Below are 26,960 nucleotides of genomic sequence, written 5' to 3' on the forward strand. Positions count from 1 at the left end.
GTGCAAAGCAGGCACTCTTCCACTTGAGCCACATCTCCAGTCCCATTCTGCTCCGGTTATTTGGGAGATAAGGTCCCTTGAACTATTTGCCTAGGCCGGCCTTGAGCCATGATCCTCCCAATGTCAGTCTCCCAGGTAGCTGGGATTACAGCCGTAGGCCACTGGTGTTTATTATCAGGTTTGAAGATATCATTTCTGATACATTATTGGGTATCGAATTTTATAAAATGCCCCCTCCTATTTATGAGACAGGGTCTCCTGCTGTAGCCCAGACTGACCTGGAACTTGCTACGTAGGCCTGCCTGGCTTCAAACTCATGATCACTTTGCCTCACTCAGCCTCCCGATGGCTGGGATTATAGATGCACTCCACTCCACCCGGCTCTGTTAAATGCCTTTTCAAGGTTTTGTGAACACACTGTCCCCGTATTTTCAAATGGTGGATAATCTTTCTATCCTCATAACCTATTCAGCGGAGGCGATTGGTATTTTAGGAACTAAAGGATTTAATGTGCTAATAGTTTATTTAGGATCATTGCACACATGCTCATATATGATCTACAATTTTCCTTTCTTGGCCCCTCCGTGACCACCTCACTAAATCTAAGAAGGACTCATCAAATCGACACAGAACCTTGCCATCTTTCTAATGCTCCAGAATAACTTAAATACAAATCATTTATTCCTCAAAGGTTTTATAGACTTTTCCCATAAAGCCACCAGGTCCCTATGCCTTTCACTGGATTTTCCACAATATTTACAACCTAGCGTGGGAGATGGGAGTGGGGACTACACCCAAGCAGCATGCTCTGTGCTCTGTGGCAGATATGTCCTGAAAGACCAAGGCCCTGGTAGAGTGAGTCTAGCTTAGACAGCTCAGGTGTTTCTCCGAGGGTCACCAGTGTTTGTCTTCTTTCAACTTGTCTTTTCTTTGTCTTCTCTTTTCTCCCTCTGCTCTGTTATTTCTAAGGATGCCTGCATCCAGCTGCTCCTCCAGACTCACCCAGAAGAGGAAGCGAGACACCTGTCACCTTAGAAAATGGCAAGGAGGGAGGAATACAGGGACACAGTTCATTGCCTAGGTGAAGTTGGAGTTCTCATTCTATCTCGAGATGTAAGCAGCCCCTCAGAGAAAAAAGAGCCGACACTGTCTAACCAGTGAGGGACTAAAGAGACAAAGGGCCACGTATATGTGGCCAGGTCATATATGACAACAGAACTGTGACCCACAACCTCCGTAGCAATCAGTGCAGAAAACCAAACCACATCGGCCTCAGCCCAGTACAGTAAGGACTTGGTCAGTGCCTCCCAGTTTTTTTGTCCCCTTATTGCACTTGAAGACCAAAAGGCAGATGTGAATCATACTCCTGGTTAATCACAAAGGTGGCTCACTTCTAGGCCGTAGGCCCATGACCTCTCATCAGGGTACTCCCAACAACTTTGTTTTTCTCCATTCTAAAGCTGTCCTCTCCTCTGCCTGCCCTGGAGTCTCTGCCCAATGGAAGTGCAGGCTGACTCCCTGGCTGCAGCCCACCCCTGTTCTCACTGGGTGGCCATGGTCAACTCCCACACTGCAGAGATGAGGAAGAAACAAAGGAGATGACACCTGAGTGAAAGCAGGTATCTGGTCCCTACAGGGAGGGCGGCAAGCAGAGCCATGTCCAGGGAGCAGGTTCCCTTAGTCTAACTGGTCTAGTAGTCACCTGGAAAGGGAGGGAAACCTGACTGCCTGACAAGTGGATTGGCTGGGATGTGTGGAGTTTCTCTCTGAAAACGCCAAACCAGAGTTCCTGCCCACGAGCAAGGGCCCAGTTTATACCCAGCTACTTTTGTGTTCTGATGCAAAGGGGGCATGTGAGCAGACACTGCCCACTGCCAGACGCCAAGTGCACATCCACACCTGTAACACTGTGGGACAGGCCCAGCACTCCCTGCCTAGCCTCCCCAGTAGGGAGGTGCTGGACGCACCTCTCAACTGGCCTCTTCTGAGGTTGCGTACATCATTCAAGGCATCTAACTTCACCATGAGCCCATGGGTTGGTATGATTGTTATCTCCATTTTGCCTGAGATCACCTAGCCTGCAGGTGGAAAGGTGAAACTTCAAATCCAGGCAGGAGTTGTGCTGGTGAGTCTCACCTCCCAAACCCACCATTAAAAGATGCTCAGAGTGCCCTGCAGCTTCTCACAAGCGTCTTTTCTGGTAATCCCTTTGGATTTGGAGCTCATAGGAGCAGGCCCAGTTCCTGCACTTGACTTGTTGCTGGTTAAAGTCTGCTAGGTCTATTAACTGTGTCTTTCCTTCAAACTTGAAGGAAAATTCCATCTTTTTATTTTTTGGGGGTGGGGTCTCATGCTTCCTAGGCAGGGGCTCTGACACTTGACCCACTCTGCCAGTCCTTTTTTGTAATGGGTTTTTTTGAGAGAGGGTCTCACAAACTATTTGCCCTGGGCTGTCTTCAAATTGTGATCCTCCTGATCTTTGCCTCCTGAGTAGCTAGGATTATAGGCATGAGACACTGGCACCCGGCTTACTTTTTGATCCTGTCAAAAACCCTCTCAGCAGCTTCAGTGCTTACTGCCTGACCTATGCCTCCCCCAGCCATTATCTCTGGAATAAGAAAAATAGGCCAAGTGAAATAGCCAGAACCGTGAGTCAGGATATTCCCATCAACCCTGGACAAGGTACCAGTGTGGAGCTGTTGGGGTCAGTAGTTTGGGAGCAGCCGGGGCCTCTGCTCAGCTTCAGGAAAAGCAGCCTTAAGAAAGAGGCCAGAGGTGTATATGGGGGGGAGGTCTGCTGAGGGGAGTGTCCCAACTGCTGGCCCCTGTGCTGCCTGACTGGCCTCACTCCAAGCCTGACTCTGCTCCTGCACCCTGAATGGGCTGTTCCAAGGAAAATGATGGAGTTTCTGAGTTGGAGTGTCAAATGATAGCAACACAGGTTCACAATCCTGCCGATGCAATTCCAACAATCCCCAAAGCGCTGAAAATCAAAGGCTTTTTAGCATACTTGGAGCCAAAACTCATGTCCCACGCAGCGAGAATATTCACGAGCCTGGCAGAAATGGCATCGTGTTGATTACGGGGTGCAACCTCAGAGCCTGCCAAGGGTGTCACATACTGCGTGATATGTGCACTGTATTATCTTTCTCAATCCAGAAAGTTCAGAATTCTGAGCCACATCCAGCCCCAGGGTTTGGGTGGCGGATTTTGGACCCTGGCTTTGGCACAAAAAGTTTCCTGTGCATCCCAGGTCACAGCTCTCAGGATCTCCTGATTCTTTGATGGGACAAAGTGTTAAGATGCAGATTTTAAATGGAAACAGAAATGAAAATGTCAACACTCTTGTTGTTAAACCAGCTCTTATAACTCCCACATATTACATTTCTTCTGTAAAGTTCCATAGTTTTAGAAACCATGACTATGAAGAGATGAAAATGGTCTATGTCTTGCAGGGGTGTAGGTTACACAGATGTATTTGTGAAAACTGGTAGAACACTAAACTGAAGTGCTGTGCATTTCACCATAAGTAAACACCAATAAAATGTTTTAAAATACCAACAAGCAGGGGCAACAAGGGAAGAGCTGGTAGGCCTCAGCACTTGCCAAGGGGTGGCCTGGCTGTGGGGCATGGATGGTCCAGGTTCCTGCCATGCTGTGGTGTGGCCCAGGGAAAGGATGCTAACTTCTTAGCATTTCTACATGTTCTATAGACATCCAGGGTCTTGTTTTTAAATAATGCCCAGTGATAAACTGAGTGTTCTTGTTAATGCTAAGAGAAAAAATCCAAAGTTTCACTCTTTCACAGGAGGCACACATGCAGCCACCACCAGCACATTTCACAACTGCTCAACACCAACACTGATGGGCAGTGGAAAATAGCCTCTGCTCTTATTGCCATTGAGTGTGGGGCACTGGGCACCCGTGGCTCATGCCTGTAATCCTAGCTACTCAGGAGGCAGAGATCAGGAGGATCACAGTTTGAAGTTAGCCCCAGGCAAATAGTTCTGAGACCCTATCTTGAAAAAAGCTCATCACAAAAAAATGGCTGGCAGAGTGGCTCAAGTGGTAAGAGCACCTGCCTGGCATGCATGAGGCCCTGAGTTCAAATCCCAATGCCATAAAAAAAAGGGGGGAGTGAATATGTTCTCACATGGTGTCAAGAAAAGCAGACGCTGACCTCACCAAGAAGACAGAGAATTCACTGAGGATGAGGTGACATGTGTGGTCACCATTTTAGGCAGAATCCACACCAGTAATGAGACCCCAGGCTGGCTCTTGAACAGACAGAAGGATGTAAATATGGAAATAGAGCCAGGTTCCAGCCAACAGTCTGAACAACAAGCCCCATGAAGACCTGGAGTGAATGAAGATTTGAGCTGTGCCACTTCGAGGGCCTCTGTGTGCAAGGCTAGCACACCAAGGTCACTGTAACCATAGGCTGTGCCAAGAAGAAATGAGTCTGCAGGTCTTTCCTGCTAATAGTTGATAGAAACAAAACAAAACAAAACTCGTAAAAACAATCTGGACTTAGGCAGAAATCCATTTGTTCACTGAGCTTCTTTCTGCTTCGCGATCTGCTCAACACAAACCTGCTCTAAGCCTCGGTCCCGGAGAAGCCCCCGGTGGGCAGCTGAGTCTTCCTGGTAGTGTGGCTGCAGAGGTGGGGGCTTGCGGATGTCACAGGCCTAATTATCTGAGGAGCTGGAAGAGACAGACTGGGGTTTCCAGGAGAGCTGGCCCTTGAGCTAAGAGGTTTCTCTTTTTATTGGTTTAATGGTTTTTCTTTTCAACATCCATAAAGCAGTGTGTCAAGTGCACGAGGCTTAAGTGTCACCCGGAGGATCACCTCTATTTCTTCCAGTGGAGTAGGAAGAAATCTACTTGCCCCTCACTGCTGAGCTCCTGTCCTCCCATCCTGCTATGGGAGTCCATTGCCAGCTATAGTCTATCTAGGTCAAGTCTGAATGCCTAGTTGGATCTAAGAAAATCCCCTGGTAGATGGGCTCTTCAGTCCTCTATGGGAGAGGGCTTTCATCCCATGGAGATGGGTGTGTGGCTTTAATCAAGCCAGACAAATGGAATCTACCCAGCCTACTCGATTCACAGTCCTGATGCCTTCCTATCACGCATTTCCTTGGTTGATAATCAGGATTAAAGGGCATCGAGTACTAACTACCAACCCTCCTCACCTCAATGAAAACACCTGACCACAGTGTTCACAATCATTTAATGACTATTCCAATCACACCCATCCCTGGGCTACAGGTGAACTTCGTGGTGATGAAGCTACCAACCACAATTACCCAATTTCCAGAAGCCTGGACACCAGTCCAAAGGACTGCTCAGTCAGAGCATTCCCTGGGACTCTTGCTTTCCCCCCTCCTCTTCCCCCTCACTAAGGAGCTTCTGCAGGGAATGGATGACAAGGATAGAAGAAGGCAGTGGGCGCCCATCACTCCAGGATGAAGAGGGGTACTGTGAATACCAAAGCCAGATGCAACAAGAAGACATGGGGGTGCAGGCCTGGCACAGTTCTGCTCAATAAATAAATAAATACTCCCCAAAGTTGCCACAGCAGGACCAGAGGGCCGGGGACACTGAGCTGGAGAGGCCCCCCGAGGCCTGGCCATGGCCCGTTGCTACGTGCTGCACACCAGCACGTCTGCAAAGGGCCCAAGGAGGGTCTTGTTGAAGATGCAGCGGACCCATACCAGGTAGGTGGTGAAGGGCTTGATGCTCTCTGTGAAGGTGTGGTTCTGCAGGGCCAGGATGTAAGGCACGTAGGTGTTCTCCCCTTGTTCCTGCAGCCACACCTCGTACTTCACCTCCCTCACCTTCAGGTACTTGAGGTTCCATGGGATCTGCCAGGACACGGTGAGGCGAGCCTCAGCAGCACCCTGCGCAGACGCCTGGCATCGTGCCTGCCGCACCTTGCCTGGGTACAGGCTGACTGTCCACTTCTGCTTCCGTGGCCCTGGACGGCCCTTCACCACACGCCGTATGGTTTGGATGAGGGATGGAATGTCTACCTTGGTGTCCTGGTAGATTCGGAACAGCCACTCGGGATTCCGGCAACAGAGATGCCGTGGGACCTCACGGCTTTGCAGGATACGGGCCTGCTCCGCCCGGTCCAGGTGGGTGATGCCCCCCTGGTCCCAAGGCCGCTCAGGATGTGTGACTGTGTTCTCTGGCATCATGTTCCGCCAGGCTACATATTGCAGGTCCATGCCGGGCAGCATGGCCAGCGTCTTATAGGGGGTGTAGTGGTCAGGATTGACGGCATATGGGAAGAGCTCAACCACAGTTGCCCCACGGGGCAGGAACAGCGCAGTAACCAGCTGAGCCCCGTGCATGCTGACCAGCATGGAGGCATTGCTGACCAGCCGCACAACATCTGCAAAGGCATGGTCCTCCAGAGACACCGTCACTGTCTTCATCTGGAACTCCTGGGCCAGCTCCAGCAGCAGCTCTGCCTCATTCAAGATGAGTCTGTTCTGGGTGCGGCTGAAGACTAAGATGTACTCCTCGCCCAGTGGGGCCCCTGCATGGCTCACATTCAGCTTTTCTGTCATGAACCGTGCAAACTGCCGGATCTCATTGCCGGAGACAAGGATGTTGGCCTTTGGGCCCTGGGGCTGCACAAAGCCATACTGGTACCAGGTAGTGATCTTGGAGAGGCCCACGAACGCGTGGGAGAAGCAGAGCAGCCGGCCCAGGGCCTTTAGCTGTGCCCGCAGGAGTGGCTGCTTGGGGCTCAGGAGCTTGTAGAGGTCAAAGTGTGCGCCCTCGCCCCAGCCCTCCATGAAGAAGAGCCGGGCCTCGTGGGCCAGGCCGGGGACCTGCCGCAGGGTGTAGAAGAGCGGCAGCAGGTCGTCGTGGAAGACGTGCATGAGGTTGTCGGGGTTGAAGCGGTTGGCGATGAGGGCCACGTCAGGCACAAACACTGGCTTGGGCATGAACCGCAGGGCTGCGGCGGGCAGCTCCACAAAGTTGAAGTACTGGGTGTTGTGGTCCTCCACGGTGGACAGGTCCAGCAGGGCTGGCTGGAAGCGCCGGGAGCCCAGGTTGGGCAGCATGACAGAGGTGTTGCCGTGGAAGAAGATGAACTCCTCCGCCTCGTTGGAGTAGCAGAGCCACTTGAAGCGGCAGATGCGGTCCGTGTGCGTGCGGCCCGTGCACACCATGTGTGTGCCGCCTTCCATCAGGATCTGTAGGGCCTTCGGGTAGTCGATCCTAAGTCCCTGGGCTGGCTCTGGGGTCTGTTGGCCAAGAGCCAGTTCCTCCTCCAGAGTGGCCACATGTTCCCGCAGTCGCACGTGCTTCCACAGGACCGCTGCCAGCACTGACACCAGGAGGGCATTGAACACTGCTGAGAGGTGCATCCTAACGCCACTAGGGGGCCCTAGTGAGACGATGGCTGCTGAAAAGTGCCACAGGCCAGGTGGACTTCACCCATCCCTATGGGCACCAGCAAAAGCCTACAGGGACAGAGAAAGGAAAGGAAAAGGACTCCAGTCAGTCTGGGGTCACCATAAGCTCTCCCTATGCCAGGCACCATGCAGGCTCCTTGGCATCTGCTTTTTTACCAAGTGATTCTAGGTTATAGCCAAATTTGAGAAAAAAACAAATGGTTCTTAACCAAAATCCTGGTCCTAAATCACATTACAGACTGTTAGTTTTAAAGCTTGGAAATGTTTTCCTGCTTCTTTTGTATGCATCTAGGTCAATGTTGTCCTTCTAATCACATTGCCATCACCCAGTTGTCTTCTGATACACCTACTGGAGTTGGGAGGATGAGGACTGGCTTTTCAGTGATCACAAGAAGCTACAACCCCACCACCTGAGCTGTGAGTGACAAGTGTGTTAGTTACGCCCTTTTTAACAGCAGCAGCTGACACAAGTCACTGTTTTGCTTTACTTCACTGTAAGTTATCTTGGTTTGAACATGTGAGTGAGTCCACAAGAGTACAATATATGCACGAATGCTCCCCATCATGAGCTATGGAGGAAAGAAAGATGGCCAAAGGCTCAGCCAGAACCCTGCAGAACTTCACACCAAGCTGTCGCTTTGCTGTGTGACACACTGGACATGTCACCTCTCTGGCCCTTGGGAGATCAGTATAAAGCAACATAGCTTGTCTTAGCTCATCTTCTTAGCAACCAAATGTGAAGCAAGAAGCCCGGAATACACAGCCCAGCTAAGGCAAGGAACAAAGAAATGGCTTCATTTGTTTGCTCTCAGGAGGAAGAAGGGTGACTTCCATGGCCCTGCCCAGGGAATGGATACTCAGGTTTTCCAAACCACCTCTGCTTGGAAGACTACCATGTCAACAGGCAAAATGCAGTGTGACATTGACACTTTCCCAGTGACTTGCCTGAGGAAGGGCACTTGCTCCTTGAACCTGACAGGCTAGCACCAGGCCTGCAGTGATCTTGGCTTCAATGGAGATGTCCAAATTCCCAACCAGGGCCCACCCACATCCATGAGGGCTGTGGACACAAGTTCTTCTCTTAAGTCACTAAAAGGTCACCTGCTAGGACAGTTAAATGTCATTATTCCTGAGCCCCAAAATAAAGAATAGGCCAGGTGAGTCAAGGCTGCCTAGGCTCCAGGGCCCCCAGTGGTTTGTAGACCTGATTCTTAGGGGTGCTGAGGATAGTGGTGGATGGGAAGGTCAAGGTCTTGGGCCTCCATCTAGCTCCAAACAGAACCAAACTCCTTAAATCTGTTTTGTTTGGAATAGTGAACTAATTAGATAGTGTTACCCCAAAATTCATGTCTACTCAGAACCTCAGAGCTCAGAATATGCCCATACTTTGGAAACAGGGTCTTTGCACATGTAACTCATTAAGGATCTTGAAATAAGATCACAGTGGATCAGGATAGGCCCTAAATTCAATGACAGTGCCCTTATAAGAAATAGAAGAAGACACACAAAGAAGGGCATGTGAAGATGAAGACAGAGAACAGAGAGATGAAGACAAGCAGGATTACCAGGAACCACGAGCATCTAAAAGAAGCAAGGAAGGATGCACCCCTGGAGCTTTCAGAGGGAACATGGCCCTGCTCACAAATGATTTCAGGTTTCTGTCATTTTATGCCTGCAAATTTGTAGTAATTTATTGTAGCAGCCCTAGGAGGCTAGTATAGGTAGGTTCTCTAGAAATTCATTTGGAAGCATGGGGCTCTGCTCTGAAGAAGTAATTCCACTGCAAAAAAGGTGAATGACCACTAAGCAAGTCCTCCTCATCACATGAAGAGGAGGAGCAATCTGCCAAGCCACACAGCAGTCCCCGGCACGGCAAGCATCTGCAATGCAGTGTCCTGAACACTCCCCATGCAGTGCTGCCTCCCAAGGCTGGGGAGACCAGCAGGTCAGGAGCAGGTGGGCTGTGGGGCTCCTGAGTTTAGTTCCAATGAAGTCAATGGGTCCCCACACAGCCCAGACACTCTGCTTCTCCATCCACCTGCCTCACACTGGGGTCTGGACCAGGTCTGATATGCGTGAGTGGCTCGAAACCCTCCTGGGCACATCTCTACAATGGACAGCAAGCCTTTTTATGCACCTGCAGGTTGCTCTGACTGAGGAGCTACCTTGGGAGTCTTCCCCTTGCCAACACTGTGCACCCCCACCCCCGACCACTGGAAGGCTTGGTGTGGGTAAGGAACACTAAGAACACCTTAGTTTCAGGGAGCTGAGCCCACAGTCTGCTCTTTCAGAGACACCTTTCAAGATGTCACTAACCAATCACAGCTGTCACATGACTCCGCGTTCCTGCAGGCAGCTCCTAGAAGAGGGTGCAGGATGGACTTGATTCAAACTCCAGCTCCTTGACTTTCTCTCTGACCTCAGGCCTCTCATCAGTAACAGTAAGAGCAACAGCACCCACCTCACAGAGCTGTGGAGAAGGCCAGAAATAATCCTAATACCTGACCATTTTTGATGTACAAAAAGCAATTTCTTCAATTAGGTTCTACCTAACAGGTGAATCTTATAGCAGGGAGGAAAAGAATAATTTTGAAACAGTATTATGGTTAATAAAGGGCTACACAGATAGATGAAGAAATGTGGCATTTTGGAGCATTTTGGACACACTTGGCTACCTTCATCTGGCCTGTAGCAAAAGCTGGTTTGTGCTGAGGCAGAAACTGCCACTTCACAAAGGATTTTAAATCTAGGCAGGAGATCCCTTCCAAAGAAGACAGAGAATGGAAACCAGACAGTGAATGTCACCAGCCATGTCACCTGGGCACCTTGGATCAGAGTCAGCACCTATCCTGTTTCTTGGGTCTCCAGGTTAAGTGCACCAATAAATGACATCACACTTCGGTCTCTTGCAGACAAGAACAGCAGTGTTGTGCATAAAGTGAATGCATGGGGGTCTAGCCTGTGTCTCGTTTCTGAGCTCAGGGATCTAAACCTGTGGAAGTATCAGAATTATCATTAGAAGTATTCAGTATCAGTGTCCCCATGGTCCTCCTAACTTGGATATGTGAAGCTTTCTCCCTAAGAAACCTCTGATGAGAAACAAAAGCAAATCAAACATACTTATTGAATGCCAATGAGGAGCCGAAATTTCCCACTGGGGGAGGCCACCTGTTGGTGGAACAGGGACTTAGGGTAACTTAAGCATCATAGCACAGGCAGCAGGCAGCCTGACTGAGCCCTGTAGGCAGGAGTGCCTGACCCTTGTGGGAAAGAAGTGAGTCCTGGTTTGGCTGTTTTTGAAGCCTTCAGAGAGAACAGAGAGATGTGAGCTCAATGACAGGAAACAAGGGGACAGCAGGCTGGTTGGAGGACATGGCTCACACAGAAGAGTCATGAACAGAAACTTAAAAATCAGTTATGGGCAGCAAGCTCAAGGAATTTGAACTTGGCATCAAGTTGCTGCTATGGGTCTTTGAGCAGAGTAGCTTACAGGAAGGGGGAGAACAGAGGTAGAAAAGCCAATAGGGAGCTCCCAGGCTCAGCATCTCTCACTCAGTATAGGAGAGTGGGGCCTGAGCAGTAGGCTGGGGGCCTAAAGGAGAGGGAACAGAGGCCCTGAGGGTCCCGCTCTACAAGGAAGGGGTGCAGGGGCACACACCTCATGGCAATTCAAGTTCCAAAGTCTACAGATGTTCTAAATTTTAAATTCCTATTTAAAAAGGGAATTTAAAAGCTATTTAAAAGCTAATCCTTTAATGAGACTTCTATTTGTCTCCCAATGGGCCTTCTTGGTGCCAAGAGAAGAAGGTAAATTCCCAGCTACCCCACGGGCCCTACACAGTGGAGAGGAGCAGGCTCATGAACTTGATATCCTTCCTGCAGGTCTTCAAGGCTCTTTTGGAATAAGGGCTGAGAACATGTGGTCTAGCCACAGGGTGAGAGGCCTGAGTACTGTGGCTGCCCTCTTAGCTGGATTTTGACTTCTCCTCTTAGCAGCTCTGTTTATCTGCAGGGGAGGGTTTCTGTGAGCCTGGAAACCCTGCAGGTGAGAAATCTACTTAATCTTCATTGTTCCCTAGGCTTTTCAAACCCACACACCCATTAATATAAACAGAAACTCTTAGGAAGCCCAGTACCCCAGCCCCCAAGAGTCCCCTCAATGATGAGATTTCTGCAATGTCTGCCCTTAACACCAGTGGATTTCATGAACCTCCAGTTCCTTAAGTTGGTATTTTATATCTGTGTCTACACCTATTTCACTTTTCTAATATAAAATCATATCACTGTGTATGCTTTTTCAAATATACATGCTCCCAGCTGGAAATTCACCATCCAGCCCGACCAGCTAAGAACTATTTGCTACAAGGTTATCACACTGAATTGCTGTTTTACAACCATTTTTGATCAGTATCCATAGTCCTGCCACAGGAACCAGCAATTCTTACCATCTCCTGGCATGGAGAATGCCCAGGCTGCTTAAAAGAGAAAGCCTGGGTATTAAAATGTGGTATCAGCTGGAGAAAACACAAGCCAGCAAGAAGCCAGAAGGAAAGAGAGTTCACTCATCCTACAGGTCAGGAGAGGGAAAAAAAATAGAAAATACTGGCAGGTACAAAAGCTTAGAACATCACACAGTACCAGAATAAAAGAAAGTATTCCAAAAAATCAGGCCCTAGCAAGAGACACAGAAGCTAACCTGAAGGAGCCCCCAATACCTGAGTCTGAGACAATGTAACAAAATTAAAAAGTAATAGTAATGGATTACAATTACATAGAATAAATAGCCATGAGTCAATATTGATATGAATAAATAGTTGAATAGAAAGAAGGGACAGATCTTTCTCACAGATTCCAAATAACAAATGGAGAAGCACTGATGGAAATAGAAAATCACCATTTGGCAAATAGCACAGTAATGACTACTGTAGACAAGATCTGCTGACAGATGCTAAAATTAGTGAATGAAGTATGATGAGATATAGGATATTTGCATAGTCTCAAATTATCGCCCCATGAGATACACATTACTTACAAAGGTAAAAATAGAAAGTAGTGGAGAAGCCTGGCTGAGAAGCAAGCAATCAAGTCAATCTCACCAGGGAGAACACATTGCCATCATGAGTCCCTTAATGCAACACACTGGGAAAGGTACTTTACTTCTCTGGTTTTCTTGCACAAACTACACAGCTACAATGTTTATTTCTAAATGTGGAACTTTAGTTCTAGCTCTAGTTGTTCTGAATAAACTCTACGGATTAGTTAATAGAAATCACCTTAAACCAAAATTGAGGGGACACAGCCAGGATGAGCTTGGAACATCATGCAGTGATAGAACATAGGGAAGTGCTCCAAAAAATGGGGACACAGCAAAAGATACGGGAGCCAATTTGAAGGAGCTCTCAATAGCTGAGTCTGCCACTGGCAAGTCATCTTCAACAGAGCAAAGGTCCTGAAAGACAAGGGAAGACTGTGGAGCTGTCCCAGGTTGGAGGAGACGTGGTAATGGAATGCAATGTGCGATCCTGGTTTGCATCCTGGACCAGAAAAAGGGTATTAGTGAGGCAACTGGCAGAATTTGAATTAGGTCTTTGGTTTACTTTACACGTTGTATGAATTTCCTGGTTTTGATCATTCTACTATGGCTACGTAAGGGGCTAACATGAGGAGATGGTGAGTGAAGTAGTTTTTGTAACTTTTCTGTAACTAAAATTATTTAAAAGTAAAAAGCTATAAAAAGTTAGATAACCTAAAAAACAAGAGGACACAAGTCTTCATAGTTACAGTGACATGTATGTTGTGTGCTCTATGATATTCCAGCAAAAAAAGAATGGAGATAGAGCCTGAAAATGGAACACTGACTGTGGATGATGCAGGACTTCTCTGTATTACCCTCTTCCATGTTGATTTTACATAGAGAAAGCTAAAAAGGAAGCAGCAATCAAATGAATAACTATTATAAATGATAAGAGAATTTTGGAGTGCAGATAAGAATTACATTACTATTTGGGAAAAAATAAAGCCCTCCCTGGAGAGATGAGAGCAGTTGTGTGTAGCAAGAGTTGACAATGTGTTTTACTGTGATAAAAGAATGACTTCCAACTGAAGTTAAAGTTAAAACAGACATATCCAGGAAATACCAGAAAGTAAGACTCTCAGGAAAATCAGGAAAGTAGAGAAGGAAGACCCTTTCCTTCTTGAGTGGGCCTCCCAGCCCCTGGGTAGGTACTCACTACATCCCTAGCGATCACTCTGCACCTGCCCCTCTCCCAGGCAACCCAGTGGACTAAGACAGACTTGGGAGCAGAAGGGGGTGTAGGGCAGTGCCCAGATGCAGGCAGGAGGCCATAATCCTCTGGACCTGGCTGGCTGTATATAGTGGTCGATCCTAGCCAAAGCACTGAGCTCAGGGCTTTGGAGCAAAGCTCAAGGAGTTAAGAAACATGGGGTGGCAGCCTTGTGGGACAAACAGGCAGAGACCAGTCTCTGAGTTGGCAGTGGGAAGTGAAAGCTGTTCAAATTAGATGCTAAGCACTCCAAGCCCACCACAGGCCCTGCCAGAAAGGTACTGACAGAAACAGACCAGGCCACATGGAACTTTACTGGGCACTTCAGGTTCCTGAGCTACTCTCCCAAGGAGGAAAATGGGAAGAAAGCCTTGCTGAGGAAGGAGAAAACATTTTGCTAGAGATAGTGTGGTAGTTAAAGCGTGAGTCCTAAGTTGGATTTACAACTCACTTAAGACAGGAAGCCTGCACTGATGTCTAACAAAGGGAATGGAGGCATAAATGCCCCACACATCTTCTCCCCAAGTGGGACAACTCCGAGGCTTGTTGTACACTGGCTCCCCAGGTTCACCCATGGAATGAGGCTCCAGGTGTTCCAGTGCAACCTCTTTTGATCGCGTTTCCCTCCTTGTCTCATCTCCTCACCCCCCGCTCAGCTTTGTTAGCACCTGGTTCAAATAATCTACTTGCACTTAAGTCCTTGTCTCGGGATCCGGTTCTGGGCAATCATAAGTAACACAGGCATTATCGTACTTCATCACTTCAGACACAAAGGGAACACTGTAGCCACACTTCTACCTGTTATGAAATAGCCAAGGTATGGTAGCAGAAAGTACTTGGGCACTCAGTGGTCAGTCTTTCTCACACTCCTCTGTGTGGCCTCCCACCTCCCACTGCAGCAGCCTACATAAGCCAGCACAATTGAAGGATCAGCCAAAACCAAAAGAGCAGATGGAGGCATCCTAAAGACAATAAATAGTCCTTCCGTCATCACTACCACATCAAAATGTTCCTGGATTCCAATCACAGAATTCTCTAGGAGGAAAATTCAAAATGGTGGAGAGTAACTGGGCCAAGGTGATTACTGGGCAATAGATCCAGTGATGTACCCCTTCCCAGGCCAATTTTCACTGCTCTGGGGGCTACTAGGAGAGACTGCCAACAGGGCAGTGGCAGGAATGCAACAGCAGGGAGAGAAAACTCGGATCTCCTTCCTTGGCCTTAGAGACTGAAATGGACTTGGGACTCAGTGATGGCCTTCTGCAGTTCTGTAGCTTGACAAACCAATGCTATCTGTTGGTCCCAATGTTTTGACTAATAATCCAGAGCAACTCCGTGAGCCAATGACCTCCCCATGTCAATGGCAACAGAGAACTCAGAACTCTTTTCAGACTGAAGGTCTTTATGCAGACCTTGAAAGCTTGAAAGCAGAATTGGAATTGGCCTCTCCCTTCCCTGCTGCTTTGAATCCTCTGTCTCCTGGTGAATCTACTTCTCAACAGTGACGCAAGGTCTACTACTGCCTGCAGTCAACTTTGCCAAGCACCTCAGATATGAAGTTCCTGCCATGGCAGTGCCCATGGCCCCTCAAACACACACACACACAAAATCCCACTAAATCCTTCCTCATCACCACTCAGCAAGATGGTTCACTTTACCCCCATTTCTCAACCAGAGAGAGGCTCAAGGGTACAATCCAGCATTTGGCCCCATTCATCCATCCCTGTGCTGTTCTCAAGAGACCAGGGCTACCCAGAAGTCCAATCATGAGGCCCCACGGACAAGAGGAGGTAAGCGGGTGGTGCCTGAAAGCCGGGATAGTATGTTTTACTTCTACCTGATGCCCCCTGAAAATGTGAGCTTTTTCTTTAGGATATGCAGGTGACTACAAAGGTCTGGTCTGTGAGGAGCTTCTTTGAGGTGAGCCATTCCACAAGGAGAAAAAGAAGAGTCAGACAGCTCTGTTCCTACTTGGGCAAGGCCATGGTAGGCACCCTAACACAGCCTTCCAGCCCTGCTCCAAGCCAGCCTGCCTCATCTGAGTACCCCAGGACAGGTAACATAAAACAAAACTCCACTGCCTTTGCAAAATGGCAATACCCAAGTATTTTGCTTTGCAATTTAAAGAGCAACCCAAATTTAGCAAATGTCCTTTTCTACTGTACATGTAAGAGATATGTAATTCTTTTGGCCTAGCTGCTCCTCAGGGCTATCTGCTAGTAGAGAGGAAACAAGTTTTCTGTATAGGTACAAGGTATGAAAGGAAAAGGAGGCCAGAGTCCCTGCTATCTTTTCCGATAAAGTCATGTTATGGAGGCAGTTGAAAAGCAATCTTGGCTGGGTGCAAAGACGCTTAAAAGGACCAACTCAAATCCTGGTTTTATTCCTGAAAAGAAATGGCCTCGGATGTTCACCTGGAAACAATCCTCGATTCTGTTCCTCAATACAAATGCCTCCATGGCAGCCTCTCTGCTGTGGGGCAAAGGGTAACCAAAGCCATTCTTTAGAAATACACTTGCTGCAGGGGAAAGACGCCTCCACTGGACTATGAAGCGTCAATAGCTTGAATCAGGTTGTTTTTAGCACACCTTCTCCCTGGCATGGGGGACTCATGAAGGGAGGAGTCTGAAAAGTATTATAACCACATCTCTTGCCATGTTACTCTTTCCCAGACAAAGCCTGGTCTGGTGCAGTGGAACCTCATTCCAAGAGAGGTGAGGAGACGGAGCGAGCAGGGGGCAATGCCCAGGCTGAGACAGAGCACAAATTCCTTCTAAGAACCACAAGACACAAAAGGACACTTGTACTGAGTTCTCAGTTGCCATCTTCCTGCAATGAGCTAGATTTTGATCAGGTCCTGGAAGGAAATCTCTCCTGACACTGTCTGCTGAGGCCACATCTGTGGTACAGGGTGGAAAACTGTGTCCTCCAGTCTCTCATGACAGAGGCTCTCAGCTCATGACCCTCATTGTCCTGACAAGAGGTACTGGTTAGATGTGGAAGGCATGACACTAAACCTATTGTTCTGTTGTCCCAAATTAGATTATGTGTCAGATACAATAATGAACAATGATGCCCTGACATCATGGTTCTTACTGGCAAAGGAGAAGGAGGCTACTGTTACCTCCTGATGTGGTGCAGCTATCAGAAGAAAGTAACGCATGCTTTGCAGTATGATGGAGAGAGCATAGGAATTACTGGAGATGAGGCAGGTCATCACTGCAAAATGCCCTCTTCCCATCCCAATGTTGGAGAAGCAAGTGCTCTGTGCAGGTCACAGCGTTCCTTTCAGTGGGACCAGCCTTCTCCCCATCTGATGGCCCCTCTGCTTCATTGTGCTTTTGCTTAAAAACCCTGCTTCCAGTGGGTCTTGGGCACAGTGCTCCTGGAGGAGAAGTAGTGTAGGTTGACACAGATGGCTGCTTAAGAAGTGGGAAACACTTGGCATACCTCCAAAACTTAAGTGCCTTCCTTCTGGGCTAAGTGCAGGTGTCAAGACACAGGAGCCTGTGAGAGACTTGAATGCTCCTCCCTAATGTGGCAGTCAAGAGTTCTTTCCAGGCCACAGAGTTTGAATGCACCTGCTTCAGACTCAGAGGTGAACTGTCCTCATGATCCAGGCTGGTTCCTTCACCTCCTCAAACTTCTATCTACTCAACTGTGCAATGGAACAATAACCTCCCTAGGTGTCATGAGGGCTAAATGAGGAAATGCACGTAGAGCATCTAACACGCTCTACATATTAGCTGTCATAACTGCACTTCCATTGGGGTTTCTAAAGTTAATAATGGAAGGAAAACTGGGACCAAAACAGTCATACAGCTTCAAATCAACTCCTGAAGGTCTGGACTCCAATTGCTTTGGGTAGCATCATGGCACCCACACTCAATAGATTCCAGGGCTCACTCAGTCTTCCTAATGACTTGTCCTTTTCATGTTAAGATGGCTCCATAAATTTACAAAAAGCTCCTTCCAGCTTTATTCGAACATAAACAATCCACCAACTCCAACATTTTATGTTCCAGGCAATGTACTAAAAACCATATGGTTATTTTCTCATTAAATCCTCAAACCAGCATGAAGAGAATAAGCCTATTTCTATTACCCCCTTTGTACAGATCAAGACAGAAGCTTGGAGATGCTAAGCAGACTTGTCCAAACCCCCCAGCTTGTATGGACAGGAGTCAGGATTTGAACCCTGAGCACTTAAGCTAACAGTCCGAGCACCATCTGGACCTCTTCTTCGTAGCATTCAGGGCCAGTGCGGCTCAGGACTCCTAGACACCACCACCTTTACCATTCCCTGCCTCTTCTACTTCAGCCACACATTTAGGACCCAACTGGCGTGAGGAACAAAGGACTATGGCTTAACAGAGCATAACAGAGCAAAATTTTTTTTTCAAAAGAAAGGGAAACAAGAAATAAACGAGATTTAAAACATGCCTTAAAAAGCCCTTTAGAAACCGAGCAAGACAGAAGGATGCTGTCAACCCCTCCCCCTCCCAGCCACTTTACTCAGCTCCCAGAGGGGTAAATATTATGAGATTCCCGCAGACTTACTGAGTCCTCCTTCCAGGACCCATCTGTTCCAGAAGCACTGGAGGAAGGCATTAAGAGTGCTGCCACATCTGCCATACCAGACAGCAAGTTGAGCTGGGCAGCGAGGGTGAGGGCCATGTGCAGGACCTCACACATGAGGCTGGTCATCCACAATGGATGCAGGCTCCATTTCCTGGGGGGCCCAGACATGGCCATAGAAAACACTCATGGGCATGAGTGTTGAGGTTGGTAAGGAGAAAAAGCCCAGAATTCCTGGCATAGAGGTGGTGCAAACTCACATGTTTATTACTAGGGTCAGGAGCCAATGGGGGCAGACTGTAATACCAGGGTGGGCCATGTGACCTAGACACCAAGTTTCCAGGTTAAAGTTCAGCTTGATGACAGCCTGTCAGGAAAGCAGGCTGATGGGAGCCATTTGTATTGGTCAGCTTGGGCTACCAAAATAAAACACTACAGACTGAGGGGATTCAACAACAGAAATTTATTTTCTCAGTTCTGGAGGCTAGAAGTCCAATATCAAGGTGCCGTCAGGGTTGATTTCTGTTGAGGCCTCCACCTTCTCACTATGTCCTTACATCACCTCTTCTCTGTGTGTGTGTGTGAGAGAGAGAGCAAGAAAGAGCAACAGACAGACAGACAGATGCACCTCTGGTCTAATTTCCTCTTGTATGAAGACACCAGTCCTGACAGATTAGGGGCCTAGCCTTACAACCTCATTTAGCCTTCATTACTTCCTTAAAGGTCCCATCTCCAAAGATAGTAATGGGAGATCAGGGCTTCACACAAATCTGGGGAGACATAATAATTCATAACCATACTCTTCTGATAAATGTGAAATGTCCTGACCTTCACTGCCTGAAGACAGTGTGTGAGCCCAAGGCCCTGGGCTGCTGGTCTTGCTCCTGCCTGGCACAAACAGGTGCACATTTGTAAGCTCTGGTCCAAAGCAAACCCCTCCTCCTGCTGGCCTCACCACCTGCATGACTGCCAGAAACAGCTGTTCATCAGTCTCTCCTCCAAAAGCAGGGCTACTGAGGGGAGGGGACTGGCCTGACAGCATGTGCCAGACCTAGGCTTGCAGAAGCCCAGGCAGAGCCCAGCCAGGAGGGAAAGAGGTAAGGTTTTATACTAGCATTTTAGCAATTTGACTTTTAAGGACTGGTAGACTCCTTATTTTGTCACTGAGAAGTATTTTATCGTAAATGCAGCCTGAATTTACCAGTGCTGAATGATGGAAACTTTGGGTCCTGCATGGATGTGACTCATACTGTGAGTCAGTAAAGAGCAAACAAGCTTCCTTAAACCAGACTTACCTTCAGAGTGATCTCTTCTCCAACTCCTCCCCCCATTTTTTGGTACCATAAGTGGAAAATGGACCTGGTATTAGTAAGAGAATGCTTACACCTGCACCAAATTAAATGTTAAGCTAATACTAGCAATAAGTTTATACATTTTTAGGAGATCAGGTTTTCTGGCAAAGGTATTTATCCTTCAGCAAAATGCTGGCAGCCTGTGGGCTTTGTAGCACTGATAAGTTGAATTATTAAGGCACATTTAACAGTTAAAAGTTTATATTCTTGGACTAACACCTCTATATGAAAGAGCAAAGCAAACTCCAAGATGGAGACACCAGTCCTCTGTTGATAGCTCAAGATGGTGATGACTCCACCTCCTTATCAATGAAAGGATATGGAACTCCTACTAAAGGGAAAAACCCAATGGACTGTACGTTCCATATGAGGCAAGCGGTATCAGTCTTTCCTATGCAGAAGCTCAGCCTTGCACAGGAGGTGGGAGGACTCGATGAGCTGGAGTTGGCCTCCCTCTGCTGGTCCACAACCCTCTCACCAAGGTTCTGCTTCATAATGATGCAGAAGCCTCTGCTCACCACACAACCTGCTGTGTCACTGGCTTTGGTTTGGCACAAACAAGTCATTCAGAATCTGCCTGCACTGGTCCTCTCTGGTGTCACAGAGCAGCACTACTATGTTACCTGCGTGATCACACATAGGTACACAGATGGGAACAGAAGGAAGCAAACATGTTGTGAGGCTCATAGGTAAAAAGAACATGACGTACCAAATTCTGAAGGTGAAACAAACAGATTCTCACAGGAAATGCACACAGACCCCAATGTGTACACTAATCCAGATGGGCCTCGGATCTAGTGTGAGATGGTGGAATTCATCAAAAGTCCAGGGACACCCACCACAGAAGGCCTAAAAGTCACAAAGTAATACAAGGAAGTGTGTTTGATGCACAGGAGTCTAACGGGAAACTGTCTAGAGAAGTTACCTAGAGGAGGCCGGGTGAGGTTTTTTTTGGAGGCATTTTGGTTGGTGATGTGCCCAGTTTTCCTGTCTGCCCAACAAACCATGAGGCCTCCAAGACATGAGGTCCTCTCCCACCCTGGCAGTGACACCAGGTCCAAGATACATGCAGTTCAGTGGGCAGATAGGTAGAGACTGTGGAGCCCAGGTAGGGCCAGGAACAGCAGGGGGATGCAGCTGCTGGGAGAGCTGGGTTTCACCTGGGAGGCCCACGGGATCAGGTGACCACTCACTGTGGTCACTGCCACAGACTCAACCATCAGCAAGGGAAGGAGGCGATAGGCCTCAGCTTGGGTTTTCCTTTGGTCTCATCACTACAGTGTCACTCTGGACCCCTCCCTTCCTAACAGATGATACTATGTAGCTACTGCCATCTGGTCAGCCAGTAGGTGTGGGCTCTCTGGTTCACTGTGATAACCTTCATTTCTAGGTGGTAAAAACAAAGGTCAGAGAGAGTTTAGAAAGCTGCCCAAGTTTACACGGAAGCTACCAGGAGACTCTAATGCATGTAGGCTGGCTACAGTGTCTGCTATCTTTTCCTTCTTATTCAGAAACAATTTCAAAGTTACAAAAAAGTTGCATGGTATAGCACAAAGAACTTTCCCATTGTCTTACCCAGATTTCCCAGCTGCTAATTTGACACATTGGTTTTATCATTCTCTATACACAAATCTCTTTTGTGAACCATTTAAAAGTAAGTTGGATGTCAGGTATGGTGGCATATTCCTACAATCCCAACACTGGGGAGACTGGGGCAGGAGGATTAGTTCAAGGCCAGCTTGGACTATATAGTAAGACCCTGTCTCAAAAAAAAAAAACAAGTTGGAAACGTGAGACATGGCCTGTTAGCCTGACACTTGAGTGTACTTCCGAAGAATGAGAATATTCTCAAACGTAGCACTGATTTCGGGAATTAATACTAACATTACACTGTCTTTAATTTGTGGTTTCTATTCTGTTGTCTGGAATCTACTCCAGGATGAAATAGGGCTCCAGTCTCTCTGGTCTCCTCAGTCTGGGCAGCTTCTCAGTCTTTACTTGACTTTGGTGACTGAAACTATTTTTAAGGACAGTTAGTTACTCTCTTTATGTTCCTCAACTTGGATTTGTCTGATGTTTCCTTATGATCAAATTTATATTATGCATTTTTGGAGGAGTAAGAGTCTACATGCTAAAGCATTAAGATGAGTTCTCTCTATATGAATCTTTCTGGGATATTCATCTTTAAGATAGTCGTGATGGGCCAGGCACAGTGGCTTACTCCTGTCTCAGCTACGCAGGAGGCAGAGATTGGGAAGATCAAGGTTTGAGGCCCGTCTGGGCAAAAAAATTAGTGAGACTCCATCTCAACAAACAAGCTGAGAGTGGTGGCATGAATACCTGTAATCCTAGCTATGTGGGAGGCAAAGGCAGAAGGATCACAGTCTGAGGGCTGCTGGCCGGGGGGAGAGGGGAAAAGCACAAGACTCTATTAAAAAAATAACCTAAAGTAAAAAAGGCTAGAGGCATGGCTCAAACTGAATACTTGTCAAGGCCTTGGGTGCAAACACCACTATTGCCCCCTCTCCAAGAAAAAGTCAGCCAGGATGAGGAAAGAGCAAGAAACAGTAACCTGCATAGGATACTTGAAGGAAGACCACTTCTCTGCAGAAAGGAAGCTGCTGGATCCATGGCATTCTTCAATCACCTGCAAGGCTGTACAGCAAGATTGAGGTTACTCCAGAAGGATGGGATGCAACCCCTCTCCTCTGTGGACCCATGTGTGCATAACAATGATACATGCAACCCCAGTTTCCAGGCATAAGTGTGGACTGCAGGTCCATACAGCCATACTCTGGTATGGCTGTGAGGGCTGCTCTGGGAACTGCACAAAGAAGACATTGGGAGGCAGAGCTCAGCTTGGCAGTAGGCAGGAGGAGAGTTCTCTAAAGGTTAGAACTGTCCGAGCCCAGAGAGGCCAGCTGCTCTCTAAGGTCCTGGGGTCCTCCAAAGCAGGACTGGCAGTATCCACATCACAAGGAAAATTAGAAATGCAGAAATCCTGGGCCCCACGCCAGACCAGCTAAATCACATCTCTCTGAGAGGAGGGTCAAGGAACCTATGGTTTAATAAAACCTCCAGGTGACTCTCATGTATGGTCAATTTTAAGAGGAACTGTGCTGAGGTTTTTTGAATTGTTCTAACACTACGCAGTTCTGCAATACTCAGCAAGGCATTTGTGTAAACAGCTGATCCAATTGCATACATCCTCCCCATCAATAAAAGCCACATACATTCTGTCCCAGCCTTTACCAAGGCAATGCACAAGCTTAAGTCCTAGGGCAGACTGAGAAGTCTGCCATACTTAAATCTTCTGGAAAAGTGTCCTTACCCACTCTTTCCCACATGACACTGCTTATGGAGTAGAAACAGCAAGAAATGAGTCCAGGTCTCTTGGCCTCAACTAAATGAACTAGGGTGGGGCCCAGGTCTAAAGCAGACACCAGTGGGGGACACTGGGAGATGCTCGTACCATACTGTTGGCCAGCAGACAGAAGGCAGCCCCTAAACAGAACAAGGCTGTACTGCTTCTCCAATTTCTTGGAAGCTCTGGAACCCGGAAACTCCTAATGTTACCTCAGGATATGCCATGATTCCCACTACAAATCTCCACTGCCAAAGAACCCCTGGGTGTGTCTCATCATTGGGTTGCCTAAAAACCACCCAACGCAAGGGCCTGTACTGGCAAACAGCAGTAACAGTGGCCAGTACAGCAGACAAGGCACCCCAAGCCCCTCCTGGTGAGGCTTGGCTCCAGGCTGAACACTCACTATATAGTAAGGAAGAGGTCCTCTGCTGTTTTGCAAAATGGAGAAAAAAAGACAAGCTCAACTAAGACTGTACTCACAGCAGTCACCACTGGTAGAGTGAAAGTTCAAATCTTCTTATAGATGTTGGGCCCCTGGTAGGACTAGTGAGGATGTAGGGAATCTGAGAAATGGAAAGGTTGATCTCTGTCCAGACTAGCTAAGGAAAAGAGGCTGTTGGCCTCTGAGGCAGGGGGTTAAGGGTCAGTGCTACCACCATCTTGCCTTTCCTACCACACGCCAGCCACTGTCCTAAGATCTCTTCCTGTCCTATTGCATTTAAGACTCACAGAAGGCCTCCAATGCAGGCACTAGTGTCCACACACCCCCCTTTTTTTTCCTTTTGCTTTTGTTTCATTTTGTTTGCAAGGCCTCATGCATGCTAGGCAAGAACTCTACCACTGAGCTATACCCCCAACCCTCTTATCTTCAGTATAAGAAAACAGGGCCTTAATAGGTTAAATACCTTGCTTAAGGTCTCATAGCTCAAGCAGGGACACCAGGATTTGAACCTGCCTCTAATTCCAGTAATTCCAGAGGTCTTGTTCTTAAGTACAGTGCTCATCTGTCATCAGACTTGAAGGAACAACTGGAGGCAGACTTCAGAGCAGTGAGTTTTTTATGACTCAAGGACAGTGCAAGTGTGAATGGCTTGGAAACTGTAGACCCACAGCCCTAGATGGTAACTTAGCAACCCAAAGCCTCTTGCTGTAATTACGCCCTGCCAGCCAGGCAGAGAGAGTACCCAGTTGTGGCAGGTGGCTTAGGGAGCTGTGGCCCCAAGGAGAGCGTAGGTAGCACACTGGGGTGATAATTATCCCAGCTGCCCTGGTGCTGTGCTGAGATGGCTAAGCCATCAATATGCAATTACGAAACCATCACTCTTTAGAACTAAGAGTTCTTAGAAATTATTTGTTCCAACTCTTTATTTATAAAAGAGGTCTTCAGAGGCAGTGTGAGGTCTCTCAGGCAGCCAGGATTAAGACGGTGGCATGCTGGTTCTCAGACCAGGGCTGCTGCCTCTCTCACCCACAGCCCAAGAGCTTCCCTCCTCCCAAAGCAGAGATTGGCCTGGAGAAGCACACAGCTCTGATACTTTTTCCAGGAGCTAAACAGGGTCTTCTCATAACCAAACCTTCCAGGTCCCACCCAGACTGCAGCCTCCCACACTGTGTGATCCAGTGATGACAGCTTTTGAGGCCACAGGACTTGCATGTGCTGCCTCTTCAACATCTCACCCCCACACTCACCCAGGGGTTGATCTCCTCAGCTTCACCACCTATCCAACAGCAGGAAACACATGTACAGTCAGGCTGCAGGGCTCTGCCTCTAACCCAGGCAGTGCCAGATCCCTGCTGTAATACCACAGGCTGCCTCAGGTCATAGCTGGGCTCAAGAACAGCAAAGACTACAGGCAGTGGAAGAGGAGAATTAAATGGAGACAGAGATTCCAGGATAGTTCCTATCTGTTACTTAGCAGCTACATGACCCTAGGCCAATTTCTAACCCCTCAAACCTCCACTTCCTGGCCTGAAAAACAGATGCAAGTATTCCTATTTCACAGGGAGGTTCTAGTTTTGTGAATTCAAAGAGACAACACAAGCAAAATACTGCTTGACAATTATTTTCATATTTTAATCATAATAAAGGTACAATTTGTTGCCTGGCTCTTACTCTATGCCAGGCACAATGCTAAGTGCTTTACATGCATGATGTCATTTATTCCCTACTGCAAACCTACAGTAGATGTTATTAATTCCCTTTCCGATTGAAGAAAGTATGCTCAGGATTGTTACATGCGGTGTTCAATATCACACAGCTACTAAGTGTAGGGCTGAGATGCGAACCTAAGCCCAACACCAAAGCCCACGATGACATCTTGGGATTCTGACTTTCACATTTGCTATTTCATCCAATTTGAATAACCCTGGGAATCACATGATTAGCAGTCCCCAGAGGAAAATATCCTTTGCACAACCAAGCTGAGACTGACAAGGCCTCTTGGGGAACCAGGCATTTAGTAATTTAATTTTCTGGCTAGCTCAATACTCACTACAAACCTTTGTTCATCGTTGCTACTTTCTAAAGCAAAGTTCAAAGTAAGGACTTCCCAAGAAGAAGGCTGGTTAGAACACACTGGAGCTGTGCTAATCCCAGCATCCTGAGGCTACCAGGATGCTCCCATAGATGACGGGTCACCTGTCCTCTTTTCTGCTAAGGATGCTTCATTCTCCCTGCCCCCAGGGGCTCGAGGCTCAGCAAATGACATGCTAGCCGACCCTGAGGTTGAGGGGACATATGTCGGCACAGCCATCATCCAGGACTCAAGAGTCCTCGTCTGTAATGTGAAAGATGAGCTGGAAGATCTCCGAGACCCATGGGAACCAGTGAACATGGACCTGGGTCCCATTGTCACCTCTAACACTTTCTATAGTTAGTGACCATGACCGCTAACATATGCAGGGCACTCGCTATGTTCCGGATACTGGCTGAAGACTTTGCCCAACGCTATTTCATTTAAACTTCACAGCAACCCTGTGAAGAAGTTACTTTCATCCCCAGAGAGGTAAGCGAGTTGCTGTTGAGCCAGGAACTGCGTGCCCGGCAGATGCGACAGTAAACATTTGATGACTGAACCCTGCTCTGGGTGATCAGCTCGCCCCATAACCCTGAAGTCATCTTTTCTCAGGCAGGGTCCCAAGAGTAGGCTGAGGGCTGGCTGGATTAAAGTAAGTGGACGCTGGCCACTCACCACCTGCTGCAGGACTCCGGATGAGGGTCCTTTACTGTATGGTACAGGACTTCAGGAGACGCATTCTATGGGATTCCTCCTTCAGAGGCTGCCCGGCACTGTCAAGCAGGCCGTGGCAAGTTCTTAACCATGACCACCCAGCTGATGCCCTACTGAGATCCAAGGGGCCTGACATCAGCTGCAGGCCTGCCCAGTTACTGCCTTCAAAGGCAGCTCAGGCGGCCCAGGCGCCCTCTGCGCACCTTGCCTTGCCACCAGCGCCAAGTGCGCACCATGCTCTCCAAAGCAAAAGGGCGTGAGGCCAGGCTGCAAGGGCCCGCCACGAGCGCAGGGTTTCAAGTGGGACATCCCGGGGCGCCGCGAGTACCCCTGAAAGTCCACCCCGCCCCGCCCACCTCGGGCGCCTTCTGCAGCCAGCACACACGTCACTCTTCGGTTTCGCAAACTCGGCGGCTCCTGAAGGCGTCCTACCGACTCTCCTCCAGTCAGGGCCTGGCACCCGCATCGTTCCCTTTTAGGAGGTGCAGGGGCCGGCCCCTCCAATCTCAGCTCCAGCTGCTCGCGGAGTCCGCGCCCGCCTCACCTGCAGCCGGGCTCCGCGTCCAAGCGGCCCCTCCGCGGCTCCGGCTTCCCCCCACGGACCGCACCGCTCCGAGCCTCCGCGGAGGCTCAGGCAGCCAGCGCAGACTCCGCCGCACCGTCCCGGCCGCTGCCCGCGCCGCCGCGGGGCTCGCAGGTGCCCGCCGCGCGCCTAC

General features: G+C 48.4%; 1 protein-coding gene across 3 annotated transcripts; it reads right to left on the bottom strand.

Annotated features, from left to right (window-relative positions):
• Positions 1 to 663: 663 nt before the first annotated feature.
• Positions 664 to 26,960, bottom strand: Pomgnt2 (protein O-linked mannose N-acetylglucosaminyltransferase 2 (beta 1,4-)). Of its 3 annotated transcripts, none has more exons than XM_074059873.1 (2): positions 26,789 to 26,960; positions 664 to 7,481 (listed from the first exon to the last, which is right to left on the bottom strand). In XM_074059873.1, exon 2 carries the CDS (start codon positions 7,383 to 7,385, stop codon positions 5,643 to 5,645), a length of 1,743 nt encoding a protein of 580 aa, XP_073915974.1. In that variant the 5' UTR covers positions 7,386 to 7,481; positions 26,789 to 26,960; the 3' UTR covers positions 664 to 5,642. The 3 variants fall into 3 exon arrangements, with proteins under 3 accessions (XP_073915974.1, XP_073915975.1, XP_073915976.1); XM_074059874.1 differs by lacking the exon at positions 26,789 to 26,960 and adding an exon at positions 26,601 to 26,757; XM_074059875.1 differs by lacking the exon at positions 26,789 to 26,960 and adding an exon at positions 22,220 to 22,308.

The sequence above is a fragment of the Castor canadensis genome, chromosome 17, assembly GCF_047511655.1.
Source record: "Castor canadensis chromosome 17, mCasCan1.hap1v2, whole genome shotgun sequence".
In the NCBI taxonomy this organism is placed as follows: domain Eukaryota; kingdom Metazoa; phylum Chordata; class Mammalia; order Rodentia; family Castoridae; genus Castor; species Castor canadensis.